Below are 23,580 nucleotides of genomic sequence, written 5' to 3' on the forward strand. Positions count from 1 at the left end.
TGGAAACCATACCCCCGACCTCGTGCTTAGGAGCATGACACTATACTCATTGTGCTACCACGGCTCGCCATCACTAGCCTGTTATCTTAGGGTGTTTGCTTCAGTTCTGCGTATGTAACGCTTGATCATGAAGACACTGCTATTAAAAAAAAAAAGAAACGATGGCAGGCAATAAGCGACCTATCTTGCCGCAGAGGTGTGAGTAGTTATCTCCAAAAGCATTCCAGAGCACTCGGTGAGCCTCGACGAGTGATCTGCTCGTATTAGGCGCTCTCTCCTACGCGATGCATGCGAACGCAATGACTCTCTGAAGCCTTTAAGGGAGGAAAGCGATATGCGCAATGGACGGCACGTACTCATTTCACGAGAAATTCAAAGCAATAAAAAGCTCTACGGAAATACCCTCATTCTCATCAGAATATCGCAGTGCACATGCAGCAAGGTAGACATCTCGTCCAGTTGGCAAGGTTCCGCGGCGAAGTGTGGGAGCGCCATCAACACGTAAGAAAGCGAAGAAAAGGACAACACGAGTTTTGTATTGTGCTTATGTGTAATCCTTTTCTTCGGCTTCGTATGTGTTGATGGCACTCTCCTACTTCACGACCGAGCATATGCGGCGTATTTAAATAATTGATATCCCAAGTCCTTCCAAGACCCAATGCGTGAACAAACACAACACAACACCCAGCATAGGTGAAAATGAAGATGCGGCACGACGGCACATACAGCAGTCGCACAAAACCAACGCGTCCGCGTCTCCTACTACAGACAAGCGAGTTCAGTTTTCACTTCGTTCTCGATAATTATAGGAGCGGCTCCCAAATGAAAATGCTGCAGGCGACTTCGCACCTCGTCGTAGGCAGGCACGAAAGTGCTCACCAAAGTTGAAAGACATGTTCGGTTTGCATACCCCGAGGCCAAATCGCACGCTCCGACAACGCCGCGCTTAACCTAAGAGGTGGGCGACACACGTGCGTGAGACGCGGGCAATCGGCGAGGGAGAGCCCGCTGGCTTTTTCCGTGCAGTGCGCATAGTTGAGAGGCGCCAAACGCAGCAACAGATACAAGATATGTTGCCAACTGTTGAGTTTCAAGGCTCCCTGGAATGAACGAGTGACTTGCACACGCAAGGCTGGCTCGCAGAGAAACCCAGGCGCGTGAACCTGCGTCTGTGAACGTTCTCGTCTACGATGGCACGATCTTATTGATTGACTGAAAAAAAAAAAAAAACGAGCGTGTGTGCATGCGGTCTAGCGAGCTGAGCTAGCCGAGTCTTGAACCCTTGGCAAGTCTCTCACAGGTTGGAGCGTAGCAGTAGGGTTCTCATTACTTGCCCTGTCATTGATAAAAAGAAAAAAAAAAGCTTGTCGAGGCATTGCGAACTACCAAAAGAAGTAGACTTCCCGCCGCTGGCGCGGGTGCTAAAGATCGATGGCTTTGCGAACTACGCACGGTTGTGCATAAACTTTTTCTAAAGCATATATGAAACCTCGAAGTCAAGGCTTCAGAATAAGGGCTGTCGCTCTGCTGCAGTTTCTTTAGGGAGCTGCTGCGCATACTTGCCTCAAGGTGGAAAGCGGCATACTCGCTCCCAAGCGGATGCGAGAGGCTATGCTAGAGGCGGGCGAGTGGGTGGCGTGTTCACCGATAGTTCTCGAAAATGACAAGTTGTGACACTGCACGGTTTTGAAAGTTTAGGCAGTGGCGCGTAACGTAGCGTGATACAACCGCACCGGAGCGGAACAGCTGAGCATGCATGAGTATGATAATGAGTACGCGCGACAGTAACTTTGACGACGAGTGCCCGTTCAGCTAGAGGTAGCACTAGCTCTTGCTTTCCTTCCTTTCTTTTCATATAGGAGGGGCAGTACTACATTCAAATTAGGCCTCGGTGTTGTGGCTTACAAGATTGTCGCCTGTGGTGGGGAGCGAGGCTTTTGTGAGCTAATGAAACAGATCAAAGGGTGAAGGCATCGCACAGGTACTGAGAAGATTTTCCACGTACGAGCAGCTCACACGGTTCAGCGAACATTTCTCCCGATGCGAAGTAGGCAGCGTACACGATTTATGTAGCGTTGGGAGCAAGAGTCTAAGCACGACATCATCAAGAAAGAATGGTAAGTTATTCTCTCATATTCGTGAAACGTGCAAATGACGTAATGCGCTCTAGTGGTTCAACAGGCCCACGCATGCGCTGTACCACTACGTTTCGGCCACAATCCTAGGCTACGGCAAAAAAGAAGAAGAAGAGAAAAAAAAAGACATTTGTTTCGCACCCGCCGTAGTGTTCACATTCTAACTCGATCGATGCTGTGCATACTTGGCAAACGGGTGGCCCTTCTGATATTTAGTAGTTTGTGGCATTCAAGAACCCCCGCGCTTTATGTGGCATGCTTTATCTATTTTTTCTCTCGCTCCCATCTGCAAACATTCTGTAAAGTATGATACGAGTGCGCTCGAAACTAATTTTCTCCCCTATAGTGCCCGTTACACTGGAGAACACTAGAAGTATATAGAATTACCTCGCACTTTCTTTCCTTTTTCGTTAACATAGGTCTGCGAAAGTGTCAATGCCGGGAAATTTTAAGAATTTTATCAGCATAAGGAGGGAACTTCTGAAGGTTCGCAGCCAGGTACGACGTGTGCTGCAAGAGGCGAGTTGAATCGGCCACTGGTCGCTTGCGCTCGAAGGCGCCAAACGCCTCCAATAATTTATTACACCAAAACGTATTCTTAAATCTAGACAGCACATTATACTTCTTTGCTTTCGATATTAGCCAATTAAACCGAATGGAAGGCTCGAGAAATTAACTGCGTTACAGTGGAAGGCAGTGAACACACTAAATTATTGATTACTACGCCAGCGTGAATATTAGACAAGAGCCACTGCTCCGAGTACTCCAGGTCATTGTGTTATCTTCGTTTGTGTCGGCAACCGGAGTAGCGTGATTACAATGTCCTGTTTTGTTTCTTTGTTTTTCTTGCCTTTAGTTTTTTTTTTTTTCACAGCTGATGGACACCACATTTTCATCCTTAGGGCCACTCAGAATCCGAAAGGAGACAGCGGTCCAAGATTAAGGGACACAAAGCGCCACTCGTGATCCTGCTGCTATAAGAAACACGACAGCACGTGCACACAATAAGAGAACGCGGTGACGAAGGAAATTGCTCGGTGCTTACGGTACTCAATTCCCAGCACGACGTCCCTGAAGTAGGTCCACGCTTGAGTCTCAGACAGGGGCGTACTCGTCGGTATCTCAATCACCGGCCTGCAGCAACGGGCGCATAGAAGAAGGAATGCTTTATCCAGTGGTGGCAATCTACGGTTCAAGGCGGCGACATGTGCGTCCACCTACCACCGAATCAGTATTTGCGCAAGCCTCAAAAGATTGGTTCGGTGTACGAAGTCACAAAAGAGACGACAGTCACAGCCAGGCCTCGGAACAAAGGAGAAAACACACGAGCGGTTCCTTTCGGAATTAATGTTGTTATGTCCCTCTGCTGGGCGGCAGCACTGGCGGCGGCTTCGTTTCGCATTGCATTCAGAGAGCATTACAAAAATAGAGAAAAAGTCTGTGTGTGCGCTCGCGCGTAGCTCTGCGGCCTGATGTTGGTTGACATGAAAGCTACTCGTATAACAGTGACAAAACAGCAAGTTCCGCTATTCCCGTGCGGGTATTCTTAATTCAGGCAGCAGTTTTCTTGCCTAAGCACCAACCATCATGCGGCAGTGAAGTACGGTGAATCAAGAGCCAAATGACAACTGCTATTACCTTACTGTCACACTGACGGACGGCATTTGGCATTCCCAAAAACATGAGTTATGAGAGGCTCTAGAGACGATGGCTTCGGAGTGATTTTTACAAACTACATACGGCGACAACCTAAGAATTACAAGGTTGCGCGGAACGTCGCGCTGTGATGTTCCGCGCATTGCAGAAGTCTCATTCCTGTCTCATTCATTTTTGCCCTGCGTGCTAAAGCCATCCCTGTCAGTTTTTGGGCACATACACACACGCGTGTTTAGATATATAAGAAGGTGCCGGTGCAACTTTTGCGGCCTATTTTAAAACGTATTGTGGTTTATTTACCCTGCTGGTCGGGCCGCAATATACCGTGACCTCAGTTTCTAGTGTGCAACTCTCTAGCGTCGCTTCCCGACATATCTTCCATGTAATCCGAGGTCAAGCTTGAATTAGCGCTGGTGGCTCGCAGCATTTTAGTGATTCTGAGTAGGTCACCTTATCGAATACTGACGCACCAAACTACAGTTCCCATTTTGTACCCAACAGCGCACCAGCTTTGCAACAGCAAAAGCAATTAGAACTTGTAGCCAACTGACTCGTGCACTGAAAAGGATATGCTGTCGGTTGTCGAAGCGATGGCTCGCTCAAAGGCATAATTCTAATATTTAATTGATCAATTTTCAAATTCCCAGCAATATTTCATATTTACGTACTCCGTTTCTTTCTAAACTGTGGCCGAAAATTTCCCGAAAGAGGGAAAGTTCCTTGCACAGAGCGCGACTGTTGTAAACCCTCCAGCTCGAACAGAATTTGCACAGATGTGCCAGCCGATTAGGCTCGCTTGTTTGGGTGACGAATAGCGTTTTCGAATTTTTAAAACAACTGTTTTATCTATACACATCGCTCTTTGTGTCACTAGTTTCAGGAAGAAACGCGAACGTCTAAGGCAAATTTTATGGGCGATCTTGATTTCACTCTTAGTCATTCCAACATGAAGCAACTATATTTTTATTTACTAATTAGCTTAGCGCATACATTACCAGAGCGAAGTCACTAAGCTGTGAGCGGAATCCAGCGGGCTGGCTGTCTTTCAGAGGTGAAGGGCAAGTACAGTGCGTTTTTGTGGGTGGAGTTCCTGTAGTTCTAAGGTTGTACCCGACTATACAGTTTCTTTCTTAGGTGACCCAGTGCTCTTCACAAGAATATTTTGCATATTGCCTCCATAGGAATGCTGACTTCAGGGCTGAAAATCCAGCTCACGAACTTTTCCTCAACGACATTGCACCATCGGCACTGAGTGACCATGCCGGTTGTTTCACACTGTTTTAGGCAGCTAGCTCATTCGCGCATCTTTCTCCCTGCGGTGTGTAATGTTTGACGTAATTTTCGAGTGGATAATATAACTGCTTTGTCATGCTCTAATAGAGCAAATGAAGCGTCATTTGGGGTCATGGTATCGTCATGGTAACACGTGAATGGTACCAGGTAATGGCAACACATGAAGCATACCACGTAAACGGTCATAGTACGACATAAGTTTGGCGTCATGATACCACTTTCACAGAATTCCCGGTTGTGACATCTGCCAAGCTGTGCTTGGAAATTCAACTTTGTAAGAAATAAAGATTAATAGATTTTTATACTTTCTTTCTCTCCTACGCTTAAACGTTTGATAGGTTAGCCAATGGTAACTTCCTTGCAGTCTACATGCACATATAATACACTACTGTTCTGAGGTATCGTAATCCCGTATTCATGCGCATGGCTAAATCGTACCCCGTACAGTGGCCACACGTCTTTGTCGCGAGCTTAGCATTTGTAATATGCCGCAAACATGAGTTTCACTCGAACGCATACACGAGCTCTTGGTACCCAGAAATAAACACTCTTACAACTAGCAGTGCGGAAGCGATGAAGATTAAAACATGCAGAAGGTATATAAGAAGACCACTGTGCTTACCCTTTCTCGAGAAATTCAAAGACTGAAAAAAAAGGAAAGATGGTGTACTAATTGACTGTGGAACTTCACACGACAAGAATTGATTAATCTACCACAACATATTTTCACAGGATGAATAAAGGTGGGCCTATGTAACAGCATCACTGATATGACTGTGAGAATATTATTTAAAAGTCAAATGGCTGATAATGTTCGCAAATTTTCATTTGCTGCATCGCGTTTGAGACGCGTTGTATGACACCTCCGAAACCCGACTCACTTTCCAATCTCTAAAAGACAAAAACTGAAGAATGGCAGGTATTTTTGACAGCCAATAAGAGCATATAATAGCTAATTGGATATAATCAAGTAATATGAAGATAAACTTAAATCTGGTCATCGTAACCACAATATTTGCACTAGCGATTTCCTAGTAAAGCTTCCAAATGTGTAGAAACAAGCGCGTTTCACGCTCCCTGCATGCGTCCGCTAAAGTTTACAACGACATGAAGTCAATACTTAATATTTATACAGACACAACATGCAGTGTTTCCCGTTTTGAGACAATAAGTACTCAAGAAATTTCAGGGCTTGAAAGCAGCCATACAGAATCAGCTCCTTTACCAAGTCTTTTAAGATGAGCTGGATCGCAATTCCATTAAACGCACTGTGATGAACGTTTTGTGGCTGTAATTTAGCAAGCACGCATTACATCGCTAGTACAGCGTTACTGAGGCTTTTATTCGTACACGAGTGGCGATTTTTCATATATGTCGCTTGCTTGAGACACTGTACGAGCGGGCGCGTGTGAAACCAGTAAAGCGGGGATAAAATAACCTTACGGCAGATCACGTGGTCTCTTTTCATCGAATGCATAGGACGCCTGCATCACCCACATAAACCCTCTCTAGTTAATTTTGTTTTGCGAGGAATACGTACAGTGGCGAGGCCTGCATGCAGAGCTTAGGAAAACAATCAATCTCTGCGCCAGTAGATCCCAACCCGAAATCCTCAAGCATGTTTTCTATTTATTTCGTTTTCGTTCCGCTTTCTCGCATCGTGCGTACCTTGAGATACCTGCATGACTAACATTGTAGCGTGCTCAACCTGAACCGGCAGCCTTGTCTGTATTTGGCTTTCCAGCTATCTACGGCTTGCCTGGATCGATGCATTGGGTACTGAAATAGTGCCGGTTTAGCGTGCGCATCAGACATCGCGGAACTGTGGCCCTGACTAGTTCTCCTCCGGTAACTTTCCCGACATTTCAGCATGCAAACAGTTTTAATAAACAATGCATTTCGTCCGGATGGTCCGTATGACGTGTAAAGTAAGGAGGAAGGTAATCAACGAGAGCGAGAAACACTGACCCTGACAATACTGTCTGTTTTATTTCCGTAATTACTTCGAATAATAGCCCAAAGCTCCCCAATATTTATGTAGACTCTTGTCCTTTCCATGGCAGGCAGACACCAACTATCCTAGGGAGTGTTATGCTGCAGTACAAAGGCAAGTGCTACAACTTTTGGAGTGGTTCTTGATAGGGATCAGTGTGGGTTTGCAACAGTCGAAAGGGGATTGCGGCAGCGCCCCCGGTTTGTTCCTTAAAAAAGATACTAGCAAGCATATTACTCCCCAAAGCTGGGAGGACATGCTAGAATACTTAAGAAAATATTCTAGACGGACACTTCACTTTACACCTTCCTTTTTCAAGTTTCTTTACAAAAAAGTGTACAAAATTTGTTATTCTCACTTATTCGAACAAATAATTACACAGCATATCTGCATTTTCTTAGTTTCTACAACTTGTGCTATTTAGGAGCCGTATAACGTAAAACTATTCCAATATGTTCTTATTCTAATCTCCTGACGTCAAATTTGCGTAAACGCCGACGCAAGCGTCGGGCGGTCACCCGTAGGGTTGTCTGAACAGACCAATCAAATGCTCCCCTTGGTCATAGGAGGTCGCTTTTGTTTGCTTGAACAACGAATAACATTGCCTGCAGTGAGCGGCTTCTCTTATCTAATTAGCTCACAAGAGGCGAGGAGCATGCTCAAGTGGAGAGGGATTCGATGGGGCCGAGCCACTGCACTGAATATCGATAGCCAGATGAAGAGGGTGGTGCCGGGGCCTGCGATTGGTCCGCTTTCTCTTACTTAGCTTGCGGTGGCTCGTCGACTATCGCGGTGGCATGCAACGGAAGCATAAGAATGACGCTAAAACGGATCCTCAGCAAAGAAGAGTTGGCAGAACGAGGTCGTAAACGTGCCGAAATTTCTGAAAAACGTTACAAGGTCACGCAAGAAGTTTTATTACACGCAAATACACCCATGCTCTCCGGCAGTAGCTACTAGCCAGTGCCGGAGCGATCGGCGGCAGCCATCTTTGATTCCTTTCGGAACGGGGCAGCCTGCGCTTATTCAGTAAAAAATTCAGTGTTGCTCGGCATATTAATGCATTTTTAACGCGTACGCGTCACTTGACGTGGTGAGTTTTTGCGGTTTTGTGGCGTTGCGTGAGAGGCTGGAGAAGTGGGTGCAACCCGAAAACTTTTGACCAATAGCCGAGAGCTTATGGCAAAAAGGCGTCGATCGAATCAGAAATAACTATTTTTGTTTTGCTCGGTCGAATTATGCATAATCATTGTGTGCACGCCATATCAGATGGGGAGCTATTGCGGTTTTCGTGACGTTGCATGACAGACAGGTGAAGTGGGGATGGTCCAAAAATCGCGGTAGGCTGATTGCAGAATTGGAATATAAAAGTTTGGAATAGTTTTACGTTATAGGGCCCCAGTTTTTTAATAATTGTGGGGTTTTACGTGCCGAAACCACTTTCTTATTATGAGGCACGCCGTAGTGGGGGACTCCGGAAATTTCGACCACCTGGGGTTCTTTAACGTGCACATAACTCTAAGTACACGGGTGTTTTCGCATTTCGCCCCCATCGAAATGCGGCCGCCGTGGCCGGGACTCGATCCCGCGACCTCGTGCTCAGCAGCCCAACACCATAGCCACTGAGCAACCACAAAGGGTGCCCCAATTTTGTGATCAGTCAATCAGCCTTTTTTAATGCGAATAGCATTCTTTGCCTACTTCCGCTGTTTTAAATCTATCTATCGATCTATTTATCTTATTAATCTAGCCTCTTACGCTTACCCGGTGGCCCAAGTTGTCTCCCTGCTTGAGCCACTAGGTATGTGCTCCTGGTCGTCAAGTGGTCGTTGTTTTTCTACTGTCGTCATTCCATCTTCGTTATATGTTACTGTTGTCAGGTCGTCGTCAACACGTATTCTGCCAGGCCCTAGTTCAATAGCTGGGGCTACAACGTGTGGGCACTTAGTGGTCGTGACGGGGTCGTGGAGGAGGAGACAAAGGGGAGGAAAGACAGGGAGGTTAGCCAGTGTAAGCACCGGCTGGCTACCCTGTGCTGGGGAAAGGGGTAAAGGGAATAAAAAGAGAAAGAAGAAGAAGAAGAAAAAGAATGGAAACCAGAAAATTCGCACGTCGTCGTGGTCACTTCATCGCCATCATTCCAGTCTTGTCATCCGACACTCGCCATGCCGTCGTTGTGACGCGATCATCGCCATACTGTCGTCATACATTCGTTGTCACACCGCCATAGTGAAGCCGTCATGGTCATTCAATGATCGTTACCCCCGCGTCGTGATCTGACTGTCGTCATGCTGTCGTCGTTACGCCTTCTACTCCAACCCAGTGGCCCATGTTGCCAAGTGGCTTTCACCACTAGGTATGTGTTCGGGGTCGTGATGCCTTCGTGGTCATTATATCGTTGTCATTCAGCTTTTCCATCCGAATCTCGTCATGCTATGATCATCACGCCACTGTCGTCGAAAAGTCCTCATTATGCCGTTGTTGCCACGTTGTTGTTTTATTATTGTCATCACTTCAGTCACACCCGTGTACTTAGATTTAGGTGCACATTAAAAATCCCCAGGTGGTCAAAATTTCCGCAGTCCTCCACTACGGTGTGCCCCATAATCAGAAGGTTTTTTGGCACGTAAAACCCCATTGAAAAAAAATCACATCAGTCACGCCATCCAGTCGTCAGACCGTCGTGGTCATACCGCCTTCGTCGTTCCGTCGACGTCAATATTTCCTCGTCATTGGATTGTAGCCCTACTATTGTCCTCCAATCTTGATTATGCCACGCTCGTCCTGTCATCCAAGTCAGATAGTCGCTATCATGCCTACATTGTCAGAACGCCGTCGTAGTGATGGCATGGTCGTACCATCTTCGTCACTGCAGTTCGTCACCTGACTCTCGTCATGACACCGTCGTCATGCAGGTTTCGTGATACAATCATCGTCACGCAGTAGTCATCATACATTCGTCATCATTCCTTTGTGATCATGTGTTGCCATGTCACCGTAATCACTGCACCATCGTCATACAGTCGTTGCCATTTATTCTTTGTCATGCCTTTATCGAGATCCCGTCGCAGTTGTTCTACATTCATCATTGTAACTTGGACGTCCGACTCTTATCATGGTATTGTGGTCAGGCTGTCGTTTCAGTGTCGTCATCACTTCACTATTATCATCCCATTGACTTCATGCCGTGACCGTCATAGCATTTTCATTTTTCCATTGCCTGTTCTTCATCCTATCGTAAGCATTCTGTGGTCATTCAATCATTATTATGCCAACGTTGTCATGCTGTTGTCGTCATTGGGTCATCATCCCGTATACGCTATCATGCATCCTTTGTCATGCCGTCGTCGTCCTGCCGTACTAGTCATGCCTTCGTCACCATTCGCGCTTCTTTATCTGGTTTCTTCATACCATCGTTGTCGTGCCATCATCGTCACTCCTGCTTCGTCATTCGGCTCTTGTCAAGCCGCCGTCGTCATTCTCACACCATTGTGATCCGACTATCGTCCTACAGTCATACAGAATCACCGTCATCCCACTCGTCCTCTTGCCGTTGTCATGCCGTCGTCTTCATAAAGTCGGTGTCATGCATTCAGTCTCATACCGTCGTTCGGATTTCGTCGCAGTTGTTCCATCGCCATCCTTGTAACTTGCATCCGATTCTCGTCATGCCGTCGTCATTATACTGTCGTCTTCATAGCGCTGCCGTCATGCCACCGTCATGTCGCTGTCGTTTCACCGTCGTCATCCTTGCAATATAGTCACACCTGTGTCGTCTTGCCATCATCGTCAGACCGCTTTCGTTGATTCATCGACGTCATTTGTTCGTGATTATATCGTAATCCTGCTATTGTCATTCAGTTCTGATAATGTCGCTTTTGTCATGCCGTCGTCGCTATTGCGTCGTCGTCACGTTGATGACACTATGGATAGCTTTGTCATTCATACCTTCCTGGTCATGCCGTTGTAGTGACGCCATCGTCATTATTCCGGCTTGTTCATTCGGTTTCGTCATACCTTCGTGGTTGTTCCATCATCATTACTCCATCTTCGTCATCTGACCCTCCTCCTGCCATCGTCGTCATTCCATCATCGTTATACAGGTTTCGTGATACACTCATCGTCACGCCATTGTGACCATATATTCGTCTTTATCCCATTGTCTTCATGCCGTCGTCATGCCATTGTGATCATGCATTCGCTGTCATACCATCCTCGGGATGCAGTCGCAGTCCATTGTCATCATTGTAACTTCGATATCCGACTCTAGCCACGTCGTCGTCGTCATACCGTTTTCATTATGCGTTCGTTGTCACTCTGTCATTTCACCATCTTCATCGCTTCAGCATCTACATCCCACTGTCGTCAAGGCATCATCGTTATACAACTTTCGTCGATCTAACGATGTCATTCCTAGTTTGTCATTGTATCTTAATCATGCTGTGTTCATTCAATCGTGATTTGCCGCTGTTGTCATGCCATCATTACTGCATCACCATCACCTATATGCTATCATGCATCCTTTGTCATACTATTTTCACGCCGTATTGCTCGTGCCATCGTCGTCAGTCCCGCTGCTTCACCCGGTTGTCACGTCGTCGTCGTCAGGCCACCGTCGACAAATGGACGTCGTCATCTCACTATCGCCATGTCATTGTCATCTCGCTGTCGGTGTTATACCATTGTTGTGATTTGGGAATCTACGTAATACTGTCATGCCGTCGTCGTTATTCCGCTTTGTCGTTCGATCAATGCAAATTCCTCGTCATTTCATCGTCACTGGTTCAGCCTCATGCCTTCGTCGTCATACGTTTATGCTATGGGCAACCTTGACGAGCGAGTGCCATGGCGATGCGGAAGCATATTGGAGTTGTAACATACAGCCGAAGCGACGAAACTCTAAGAATTACCACTACGCATGTCAAATAAACTTGACACCTTGAATATGGTCGGTCGCCACACTGTTCGGCTGGTATTTGCACTACCCTCGACAGACATGGTGAGATGAATTCTGCCGTATTTTTGCTGACATCTTGTCAATGATGACAATAAATAACGAGTTGGATATTCATTTTTAGTTACCTAATTAGTGTTGTCTACAAAGTAATTACTGGTGCTTCCTCAACTAGACTATAAAATTATGTACTTCATTTCCTTCTTGCAACATGAGCCATCCATCTTTAAGTTTGGTTCACGTTAGTGAGCACACTTCGCGTGTGAAGCGAACAGAGAACGAAGCTAATGAAAGCATCGCGAAAAGGAAATCTAGAATATACGGTAAAAGGAACCGCTTCTGCTTAAAACGCAGCGCCCTAAAGGTGCGTACCTGCTTACAATCTGCTTCACAACTCAGATGCTATACCTGCTGTCGAATGCGCAGTATATCAAACGCGATGCAAACTAGCAAAACAGGATGCCAACTCAGCCAGTGGGTTCTGGCTCAGCGTTTTAGGACACCGACACCGTACTCACAAATATTCATTGGTATACACACTGGTATGAGAAACATAACTTCCGTGCTTGAAAATATGCTACAAAAAGCCAAGAAAGCGAGCAATACCAGATATCTAGCATCTTTTATTTTTAGTGCACAACCACTTCTAGCCTACCAACCTGGATTTCGCCTCTGTCTGTGTAAAGCATCTACATACGAGCGTTTTTTCACGCGCGTTCCACCTGCACAGCATTTCATCTTTTCCCACAAACGGACGCGGTCGTATGTGTGAAATAAACATGGAATGATAATCGGGATCGTCGTTGGAAATGTCTAAAGAAGAGCTCAGCACAGAGGCAGGGGGAGTCGACCGACGAAGAAGTGGCCATGCAATTGCGACTGCAGGAATAAAGAAAATTCATGGCTTTGAAACGAGCCAACGAAACTGCGAAAGAATGACAGAAGCGATTGGACGAAGACAGATTGCACAAGCACGTCAAAAGCGCCGCCGAAACGCATGAACAGCGACAAACCCGACTAGCTGCGGACGTTGCATACCAGCATCACAAGGCCAAGGCATGTCTGTATTTGCAAACGGCTTTGACAGTCATCTTCAAGAGGGACTTCATCGACAACCAGTTTGGTTTTGCGCGTTCTGTGTATGACAGACTGTGGCACAAGGAGTTGGACTGGGTGACGGCCCCCATGTACGCGACCTTAGCGTTGGCTTTTCCAGACGTTGAAGAATTCTCTTCGTTTATCGAGTGTAGAACCTGCAAGTCTTCGCTCAGCCAAATTAAAGTGCCTCTGTAATCCGTGAGCAGCCGGTATAAATTTCTGCCAAAGCCTGCCTACCTCCTTCTGCTCAACTGTACAGCAGAGCGCATCATTTCCCCTCGCAAAGCCTTTATGGAAATGCGAAGGCGGCTCTATAACACTGGCCAGTACGGCGTGAAGCCGCAAAACAATCTTTGTGCAAGTATGCAATCCTCCTTCTGCTGTGTCCACCGAGTAACCATGTATGCATTATGCAACCCAATATGCAGTACTATCCGTATCATATGTGCAATAAAACAATAGTTTAACAACTACATCGCAACTGCAAATGATTTATTGGCAATCGGTGAGACAGCGGCATATCAATGCTTAACTTGGTGCCAGAAAATGGCTAATTTGGTTTATTAAAATGTGCTATCGTACGACATTCCGTCGTCGGCACAGCCAAACCATCTGTATTATTTTTTTTTTGACGAACACGCATTTAGCAGGCCAACTTACCCATGTACAGGTTATCGCTATCAGGGTCGTCTAAAACCTGAAAAGTAACAGAACCGAAAAAAAGATATGCCATTATGGATAAAAACACAATGAAGGTAACTAGCGGAAATTCAAGTTCGGTTCCTTGCCTGTTAATAACGAACAGAAGCAAAGAGACGCACTTGGTTCTAATAAACTTGCCTTACGTTTGGTTCGCGCACTATGCCGCCGCAACGCTTTTACAGAGGCAAACAACATGAGAATTACGAGCTTCAGAATGTATCTCATTTTATTCTTTATACACTGATTTGCCTAGTTTATTTAACAGACACAAGAAAATGAAAATCGCTAAATATGCAAATATTATTATCAAGTCGCAAAAACTTTCCTAAATTGTGCCTGATGTCGAAATTCCACTGTTCATATCAACGACAGGACGAGGTGGGCATTGCCTGCACTACACACAGCTCACTGCAATGAAATAGCACATTTTTACTAACTACATTTCTAATTATGTTGCGACTAATGGTGCAGTTGTCGAATCGGTCCATAAAACAACGAAGAAAATGCGAATGAAGGCCGTTTTATCTTAAAGTTAGCATTTGAGAGTATGTGAGACTGAAGTGGAAAACTTTGCTGCGAATTTGTCAACTGACGTTTCCAACTAAAGCGTTCAATCTAGCATTCTACAAATGCATGCTCTCGATCTTAAGTACGCACTGATGTTTTGACATTATTTTACTGCTGGCAGTTGCGCACAAAACACGCAATTTATGACCTCAGGCTAGCATTCCAGTATCATTAACACTAAAAGAACCCAAAGTATCAGTAATTATTAAGGCAATTGACTAGACAGCAGTCGCTGAGTAAATCCAGCAAACATCGAAGTTGCGCTACGGCATATTCATTTGTTATTTGCACAACAGGACTAACTCTATACAGTGCGCCAGTTATTATACAGCATCATTTAGGAATACACTAGACCAGCCATCTCCTTAGGCAGCCTCTCGGTTGTTTAACTGAAGATTAGCCACGTTTGGAATCAGCAAGTGCAGGCAAAGCAATTACAGCATGTCGTACCTCAACTAACTTGACGATGTTTGGGTGATTCAATTTTTTAAGGACGGCTATCTCATGGTAGACTTGGTCCAAGGGATTGCTGGTGCTATTGCTGCGCCCTTTGCGCGGGGGCGGCTTGCGTCCTGCGGAACAACAACGACTAAAATTATTCATGTGCTTGAAATGAAGGAAATAAAAAACCATGCGAGAAAAAAATATCACGCAACACCATGTTCACGCAACCATGTTCACTAAAACATAAAATCCTAAAAGCAGATGATATTTCTGCGAATACATCGCTTCCCGTGTTTTATGTTTAAAGGGCTATGCCCAAGTTAATAAGTCATTTGTAGCCCTGTATGAGCTGTAAGACTCCTTAGCCAACAGGAAGGCCGAATGACCCTTGAGATGTGTTCATCCGCGCCTCGCTGTCTGCTCCGCGGCTGCTGAACTTCCTCTATAGGCGACGTGCAAACGCAAGGGTTCCGACGTGTCACACAGTGGTGCAATGTACCATGTATCAAGAAAAACAAAACTGTCTAATCCCGCCGGTAATCAAACACTTTCTCCCAGTACGGTATCACGCTGCACAAGGACATTGCCCGTGTAACCCTCGTACCTTCGGCAGCGGTGCAAACCGCTTGTGAGCAGAGTATAGGGAGAATGTCAAGCAATAGCTATGCGTCAATTATTGCAGATAAGTCGTTTTATGCGAAATAATTTTACCGTTTGTAATGCCCTATTTTGAAATCAAGTGACAACAGTATACATCTCCTGACACCCTTCTCGGCGTTGTCCCTCGTTCTGAACGCGTTTTCAAAAATCAACCAGTACTAGACCTACCGGTGTTGAACTGTTATCAATTTATAGTCATGAGCTAACATCGAACATCATTAAACAGGTTATATTTCGCTTGACTCCACAACATCCTGCTTGAGCGAGGTAACATTAGAGGTCCTTACGCTGAACAAATGCGAAAACACATTTAATGTTCAGAATAGCTCGTGCTAGTTAGCCAGAACGTCCGGGGGACCTAAGCCAGCCGTCTATGCTTTATTTTGGCCTGTTCCGAATAACCATGCACAGGAGAACCTGATCCTGAGCGCGCGGAACTCGGATGCTGTGTCATTACTAAACTATATAAAAAAACTGAAGTACCAGGCGGCACCCGCAATGCCGGCTCTTTGAAATAGCAATCTGATCACCGTGAGAAACTATGGCTAGTTTAAAGCTTTAATTGAGTAAGATGAGACTGCAAGAACTGAGACTTCCGCAATAAAGTTGACGAAAATGCGGTGACCGAAAACTTTAGAAGCAAAAGAAAGATTTATTCTTAATCAAACGCCAAGCCAACTTACCAAACATGCCCGCCCTCTTCAAAAGCTTTTTCTTGGACAAGATCTTCATTGCCTGTGTCAGAAAAAAGATACGAATAAGTAAAAATTAAACGCTGCCTTTGATTTCGCGCACTTTATGCAAAAGTATAAAATAATCTTCAGAAGTTACAACATGCCAGGAAGTAAATAAAACACGTGAGCTGAGCAGCGGAATGATGAAACAAAAATAAAAGACGAGAACAAATTCCCCACGGCATACGCACTCGACGTAGAACTAATGAACGCTAACGAAGCAAATAGGAGTTCAATGTCAACATAGTCAAGGTTATGCAATACTGAAAAGAGGGATCTCATGTATCTTCAGTGCACACGACGTTCGGCAATAATAATTTATGTTCGTTATATATTACTATTGTGTTTATGGCGAATAAGAAGCGGTAGCCATTTACCCAGCGTACATCATTGAGCAATACAGAGAGAGGAAAAAAAAAACAACGAAGTACTTATAAGGAGGCCTTTATCAGACGTAGCTGATGTCCTCGATACAGTTTTAATGCTGTTATGCCGTACTGAGGGTACGTTCACCAAAACGCCTAATAAGTATTTTAAGAGGAGAAAAAAAACTCCTTCCCACGATGATGAAAGACGAACGATAAGTATTGGGCATTTTAATGTGAAGGTCTCGGAACGCAACTAAACATTCTGCTCGAAGCAGAAGCAATGGAGGGGTATACCACTGCGCTGGATTGATTTCATAATTGAGGTTATTACATGAAATATGTGTTGGTAGTTATTCTCGCCATTTACAACGTTTACGCTTAATCTGATTAGCAATGGGTACACCGATATACATCGTTCCGAAGCCTGTCTTCCCCTTTCATCTTTTCAAGCAAGTCTGTGTTTTTAAACAATTACCTATGTAATAAATAGACACCACGAGGTTTCTATTAGGAGACACTCATGTTACAAACATGTATGTGCAATGTTGTAGCGTATAACTGCGTAAACAAATAAAATGCTTTCAGACTATGACATTGATGATTACTCTGCGCTATCAACTGCAGACGTACATTTGATGTTGTGTTGGTAAAGGAAAGCTAAACGGAAACACTGAATCAATTTCAACTGGTAAATATTTCTTTCAAAGAAACCTATGTTCATTAATTTCGTGGTCATAGGTTTGTCACTAGCAAAGCAAATAAAGGTCAGTATTACAATTTTTGGCGTGACATTTTTTCTGACATCTATGAATTCAAGTTATTTTCTCGTATTTGGGCCACTGCGACAACGTAACCTGCTTCAATCCTGCTCGGTTTTGTCTGTGGCTCCTTAAGAATAAGATGTAATTCATTTTTCTGATATGAAATTGACTACGCGCGTCAAAATACATGACGTCATGGAGGGCTGGTGCGAGAACTTGAAGGTGGCGTCGCCACCTGTCTGTCATCTTTCCTGCTTTTTGGCTTACCCTATCTCTTCCCCTGGTAAAAGTGGATATTTGGCGTTATTGAAGGGTGCTTTACTAATATGACTCAAAAACTCTTTCTCTTTAGTACTCTTTAAGCTTTGGGACACCAGCATCTCCCCAATCTCCTAAAAATTTAATTATAGGGTTTTACCCGCCAAAACCGCTTTCTGATTATGACGCACGTCGTAGTGAGGGACTCCGGAAATTTCGACCACCTGGGGTTATTCAACGCCCACCGAAATCTAAGTACACGGGTGTTTTCACATTTCGTCCCCGTCCAAATTCGGCCGCTGTGGCCGGGATTCGATCCCGCGATCTCGTGCTTAGCAGCTCAACACCACAACTACTCATTATACAAAAAAGGTGAGGCGTGCAGACAGGACACAAGAGAAGAGAAGTGGACAACACGAACGCCGTTCGTGTTGTCCACTTCTCTTGTGTCCTGTCTGCACGCCTAATCTTTTTTTGCATAGAGAATCCTTACCAACTAGCTCAGCTTTCTGTTGTTCTTAACCACAGCTACCAAGCAACCGCGGTGGGTGTCTTCCCGCCTGTTTTCTGACCTTCATCCTTCTGTTCATTGCTCTTTCTGCTCCACTTGGTCTTCGAACTATCGTAGGTGTGGAGTAAATATGAAAAAGCTAAACATTCACTTCCAATCAGTCCGAGAGGTACCCACGATGCGAGTTCTGGGTTTGTGGCATCAGAGCGACGGGAGAGCAGTATCGACACTCAAGACCCTCAAATCCAGAGCCCGCAACATAGCGCAAATGATAGGTCGCGTGACGTATCGAAAAGTGGGAATGCGAGAAGACGATACCCTAAGGATCGTACAAGCCTTAATGTTAGTCGAATCACGTATGGCTTACCGTACAAAATCCTGAACAGGGAGGAGGAAAAGCAGGCTAACACAATAATGCGAACCGCTTTCAAGGCTGCTCTGGATCTGCCTAAATGTACTTCAACGGAGCGCATGATAGCTTTGGGAGTGCACAATACTTTCGACGAACTGTGGTAGGCCACCCTGATGCGACAGTGGGAGCGCCTCAGCTTCACAAAAACTGGCAGGGCAATATTAGCCAGACTCAATACCCCAGCATACTCCATTTATCTCACAGAGCAGGCCATACCACTCCCTCTTTCGATGAGATCCAAAATTACAGTAGCCCCAATACCAAAGAATATGCATCCCGAATACAACAAAGAAATGCGCAAAGCACGCCCACAACACATTCAATCAGCGTACTCTAATAACCATAGGTACAACACGTACTACACGGACGCAGCTGTGTATGCAGAGTCGACCGGGCAGCGCTACCAAAGGAGGTACGCCCTGGCAGTCGTGAACGCGATCAGCCAACAGCAAATTACCGCGTCTGCCACGGCGGGACCCCCACCTCGGCTGAAATATTAGCAGAGGCAATCGCACTGGCTCACGCGGAGCGTTCGCAAAGGGACTCGGTCGTGGACACGGACTCCCAGGAGACATGTCGTATGTTTCTCAAGGGGCACGTGACTGCGGCTAGCCTCGCGATAATCCCCAAATCCTTCAACCACCATCATCGCCTACTCTTTTGCCAGGGCCATGCGGGGGTTCAGGGGAACGAAAAGGCTAACGCGTTAGCTCGAGGGTTCACTAACCGAGCGACGGCGTCCTCTTCTAACCCCAACCAGCCGTACTATCCATCAGAAAATTCCATTAATTTAAATGCCAAAGACGTCCTTGCTCATCAGCGCGGACTCCGCAGAAAATACCCGCCACCTCACCGACAACTTAACGCGGAAGAGGCCGCCGATTGGCCTAAAATACAGACCGCGGTATTCCCCCATTTAAAATTGCTAAACGCCATGTATCCCACTCGTTATAGGGCCAACTGTCCTTGGTGCAGTGGCATACCTGTCCTAATACATATAACCTGGGAGTGCACTAAGCACCCTCATAGGCCAAATGCCAGTAACAACAAAATGGAGCAGTGGGAGGCACAGCTCGCCCGCTCCGACCTGGCAGGACAAAAGTCCTTAATTAGCCAGGTCGGGCAGGCGGCAGAGGCGAGTGGGGCCCTGGACTGAGAGGGTCCGACCACTTCTCCTTCATATGTTTTCCATTGCAATAAAGTTTCTGTCTGTCTGTCTGTCTGTCTGTCTGTCTGTCTGTCTGTCTGTCTGTCTGTCTGTCTGTCTGTCTGTCTGTCTGTCTGTCTGTCCGTCCGTCCGTCCGTCCGTCCGTCCGTCCGTCCGTCCGTCCGTCCGTCCGTCCGTCCGTCCGTCTGTCTGTCTGTCTGTCTGTCTGTCTGTCTGTCTGTCTGTCTGTCTGTCTGTCTGTCTGTCTGTCTGTCTGTCTGTCTGTCTGTCTGTCTGTCTGTCTGTCTGTCTGTCTGTCTGTCTGTCTGTCTGTCTGTCTGTCTGTCTGTCTGTCTGTCTGTCTGTCTGTCTGTCTGTCTGTCTGTCTGTCTGTCTGTCTGTCTGTCTGTCTGTCTGTCTGTCTGTCTGTCTGTCTGTCTGTCTGTCTGTCTGTCTGTCTGTCTGTCTGTCTGTCTGTCTGTCTGTCTGTCTGTCTGTCTGTCTGTCTGTCTGTCTGTCTGTCTGTCTGTCTGTCTGTCTGTCTGTCTGTCTGTCTGTCTGTCTGTCTGTCTGTCTGTCTGTCTGTCTGTCTGTCTGTCTGTCTGTCTGTCTGTCTGTCTGTCTGTCTGTCTGTCTGTCTGTCTGTCTGTCTGTCTGTCTGTCTGTCTGTCTGTCTGTCTGTCTGTCTGTCTGTCTGTCTGTCTGTCTGTCTGTCTGTCTGTCTGTCTGTCTGTCTGTCTGTCTGTCTGTCTGTCTGTCTGTCTGTCTGTCTGTCTGTCTGTCTGTCTGTCTGTCTGTCTGTCTGTCTGTCTGTCTGTCTGTCTGTCTGTCTGTCTGTCTGTCTGTCTGTCTGTCTGTCTGTCTGTCTGTCTGTCTGTCTGTCTGTCTGTCTGTCTGTCTGTCTGTCTGTCTGTCTGTCTGTCTGTCTGTCTGTCTGTCTGTCTGTCTGTCTGTCTGTCTGTCTGTCTGTCTGTCTGTCTGTCTGTCTGTCTGTCTGTCTGTCTGTCTGTCTGTCTGTCTGTCTGTCTGTCTGTCTGTCTGTCTGTCTGTCTGTCTGTCTGTCTGTCTGTCTGTCTGTCTGTCTGTCTGTCTGTCTGTCTGTCTGTCTGTCTGTCTGTCTGTCTGTCTGTCTGTCTGTCTGTCTGTCTGTCTGTCTGTCTGTCTGTCTGTCTGTCTGTCTGTCTGTCTGTCTGTCTGTCTGTCTGTCTGTCTGTCTGTCTGTCTGTCTGTCTGTCTGTCTGTCTGTCTGTCTGTCTGTCTGTCTGTCTGTCTGTCTGTCTGTCTGTCTGTCTGTCTGTCTGTCTGTCTGTCTGTCTGTCTGTCTGTCTGTCTGTCTGTCTGTCTGTCTGTCTGTCTGTCTGTCTGTCTGTCTGTCTGTCTGTCTGTCTGTCTGTCTGTCTGTCTGTCTGTCTGTCTGTCTGTCTGTCTGTCTGTCTGTCTGTCTGTCTGTCTGTCTGTCTGTCTGTCTGTCTGTCTGTCTGTCTGTCTGTCTGTCTGTCTGTCTGTCTGTCTGTCTGTCTGCAGAATATGCCAGTACAGAGTATTCGCACTAGTGCCGCGGAGGCAGCATGATTACGCAATAAAGTTGCGATTACCCACAAAATGTTGAAGATATGGAGGCGCCGCGCCATGTGTTTGCATAAAATTCTCGATCTTGCACTTTGTTTGGCGCTGTCCACCAGATGTTACTAATCAATGTATGAAGTCAAAAACTTTATGCACCAATCTGGCACGACAGGTTCTACGTACTGGGCACTGCACTACGGGATTCGTTTCCACCATTTATAGTAGGCTCGAACCTCCTGAGAACATCGCGCTTTGAATATTAGACTGCATATGTATCGTTTCTGCCTATGCTAAATCTTCTTTTGCTGATATCATGCTTCCCCTCACTTTGGTCCTGACACAAATCCTGACAGAACAATGTCAAGATTTCTTACAGGTTAGATAATGAGAACCTAGTTATTCGGATTTGAAGCTTTCATGTCCGGTCCTTTGTTTTTAAGCACTTTTTTGCTCATGATCGCTTGGCTGTCTCCTCTTTCTATGCTGCACTCCCCAACTTCAGTTGCCTCATCTAAAACACTTCTGCTAACGTATCACTGAGTACCTTAAGGTATCATTTTCTGCAATACTAAACCCTCTTACTCGTTCACGTTTATAGCAGGCGTATAAAATGTACTGATGGGGTCTCATCTTATTTCAATAATCGAAGTTAAGAGGAAGCTTTAGCTTGGGTGCTCCTATCTAAATACATGTAAAAGAAGAAGTCATTTTCTCGGCAACCATTGCACCAAATTTGACGATATTTGTTGCATTTAAAAGAAAACTTAAAATCTAGTCAATGTTGGTTTCGAATTTTCGATTTAGGTCCTGATTGTTTTATTATAAATTGGCAAAATCAAAAATTTTCGAAAAAAAAGGAACTATCATGTTTACAACTCTGTAACTCGGCAAAGAAAAATTATAATACAATTATGTGAATTGCATATAATAGTACATCTAAAGCCGACAAAAGTGATATGTTACACATGAATCTCAAAAAAATTAGTAATACGGAAGTACAGCTTTTGCAGAACCTCCGTACACAACGTAAGAAATTCACGCAAGCTGTAAAATGACAAAGAATTTGTCTGCTTTCAATGGTCTAATGGATGCCGTTTACAGAACCGCGATATCTGTTCTTGATGCAGAGCTATGGGTTTGTAAACTTCGCGCTTCTATATTTGTTTCAAACTTTAGAATATTCGAAAATTATTTTGACAATATGCAAGACTTAAATCGAAATTCCGCTTCCAACAATAACTAGCATGTAACTTTTTCTCCCACATGCAACAAATTTCATGAAAATCTGAGAATCTCAGGTTATCTCAGAAAAACGTTTTTGCGTTTTACATATATTTGAATAGGCCGCATCGGAGTTGGGCCCGAGCTAAAGCTTGCTCTTAAGAGTGACAGTCAGCTCTTCGTGAGATAAGCTCGAACAATATAGTTGCACTAGTACTTACATAATGGCTGTCGTCTTCTTCACTGTACGCCAGCTTTACAATACCGAAGGAACCCTGAAAGATGAACAAGAATTAGCATGTAAGAGCAGAGAGGCATGGATGCATCCGTTCGCTGATGTCAAGTCATAAGTATCGTGCCTGCACTCATGTTACCATTACCGAAAAGCAACTGCTTCGGGGAGGTTGGAACCACCAAACCAAGCAGCAATAAACCAACCTACAAGCATCTGCTGTCTACGAAAAAATGTCGCTAAATCAAATACTATAATACATATTGTTGATCCTGGCTGCGATATAAGATGCCAGTTCGTCGCACTCTTGTCCCCTTCTTCATTCCTTTCCTTGCAATACCTAAGGCGTCAAGCACTGGTGCGTCTCAAAATAGCATTGAAATTATTATTTCCCGCATCTTGTGGCACGGCGCTATTCAAATACATTTGTGTCCCGATACTGTGTTGGCAATTGGCGCCTCAAAGTTTACGATAACATAGCCCATGGAAAAGTCGCGTCAGGAACCGAAATGCTTTCTTAGATAAATTTTTGACCTATAATTCACTTGCATATTTTCGGGTTCGTCGTTTCAGGATGCGGGGATCTTCGGACACCGCGTCATTTAACGACGCGTGTAGCGATATTATGCCATGTTATTTTTACGGCAACAACTTACCCTCTCCGGCAGATCTCATAATTTGTGCAGTGGTTACTACCAATTTATGTAAGGAAATAAAATCTGTAATCAATACAAAAAAACTTCAGGTAATCTTTAATAATTAAGCGGGTAGTTCAACATTCTGTAGATATGAAGCTACCCGCCGTGGCTTAGTGTCTGTGATGTTTCTGTTACTGAGCACGAGGTCGAGGGCTCGAGTCCCGGTCGCA

At 45.4% G+C, this 23,580-nt stretch overlaps 1 protein-coding gene across 5 annotated transcripts in view; it reads right to left on the reverse strand.

The window, feature by feature from the left end:
• The window catches only part of LOC142576102 (calcium/calmodulin-dependent protein kinase kinase 1), a 254,529-nt gene that overhangs the window by 24,875 nt on the left and 206,074 nt on the right, over positions 1–23,580 (reverse strand). For all 5 annotated transcript variants that reach the window (XM_075686047.1, XM_075686052.1, XM_075686051.1 and 2 more), the window contains 6 exons: positions 22,702–22,755; positions 16,186–16,237; positions 14,849–14,970; positions 13,790–13,826; positions 5,707–5,728; positions 3,181–3,269 (listed from right to left, as the gene is read on the reverse strand). In XM_075686047.1, coding sequence (XP_075542162.1) covers positions 3,181–3,269; positions 5,707–5,728; positions 13,790–13,826; positions 14,849–14,970; positions 16,186–16,237; positions 22,702–22,755 — 376 coding nt within the window. The remainder of the gene's footprint in view (positions 1–3,180; positions 3,270–5,706; positions 5,729–13,789; positions 13,827–14,848; positions 14,971–16,185; positions 16,238–22,701; positions 22,756–23,580) is intronic.

The sequence above is a fragment of the Dermacentor variabilis genome, chromosome 3 (genome assembly GCF_050947875.1).
Source record: "Dermacentor variabilis isolate Ectoservices chromosome 3, ASM5094787v1, whole genome shotgun sequence".
NCBI classification, from domain to species: domain Eukaryota; kingdom Metazoa; phylum Arthropoda; class Arachnida; order Ixodida; family Ixodidae; genus Dermacentor; species Dermacentor variabilis.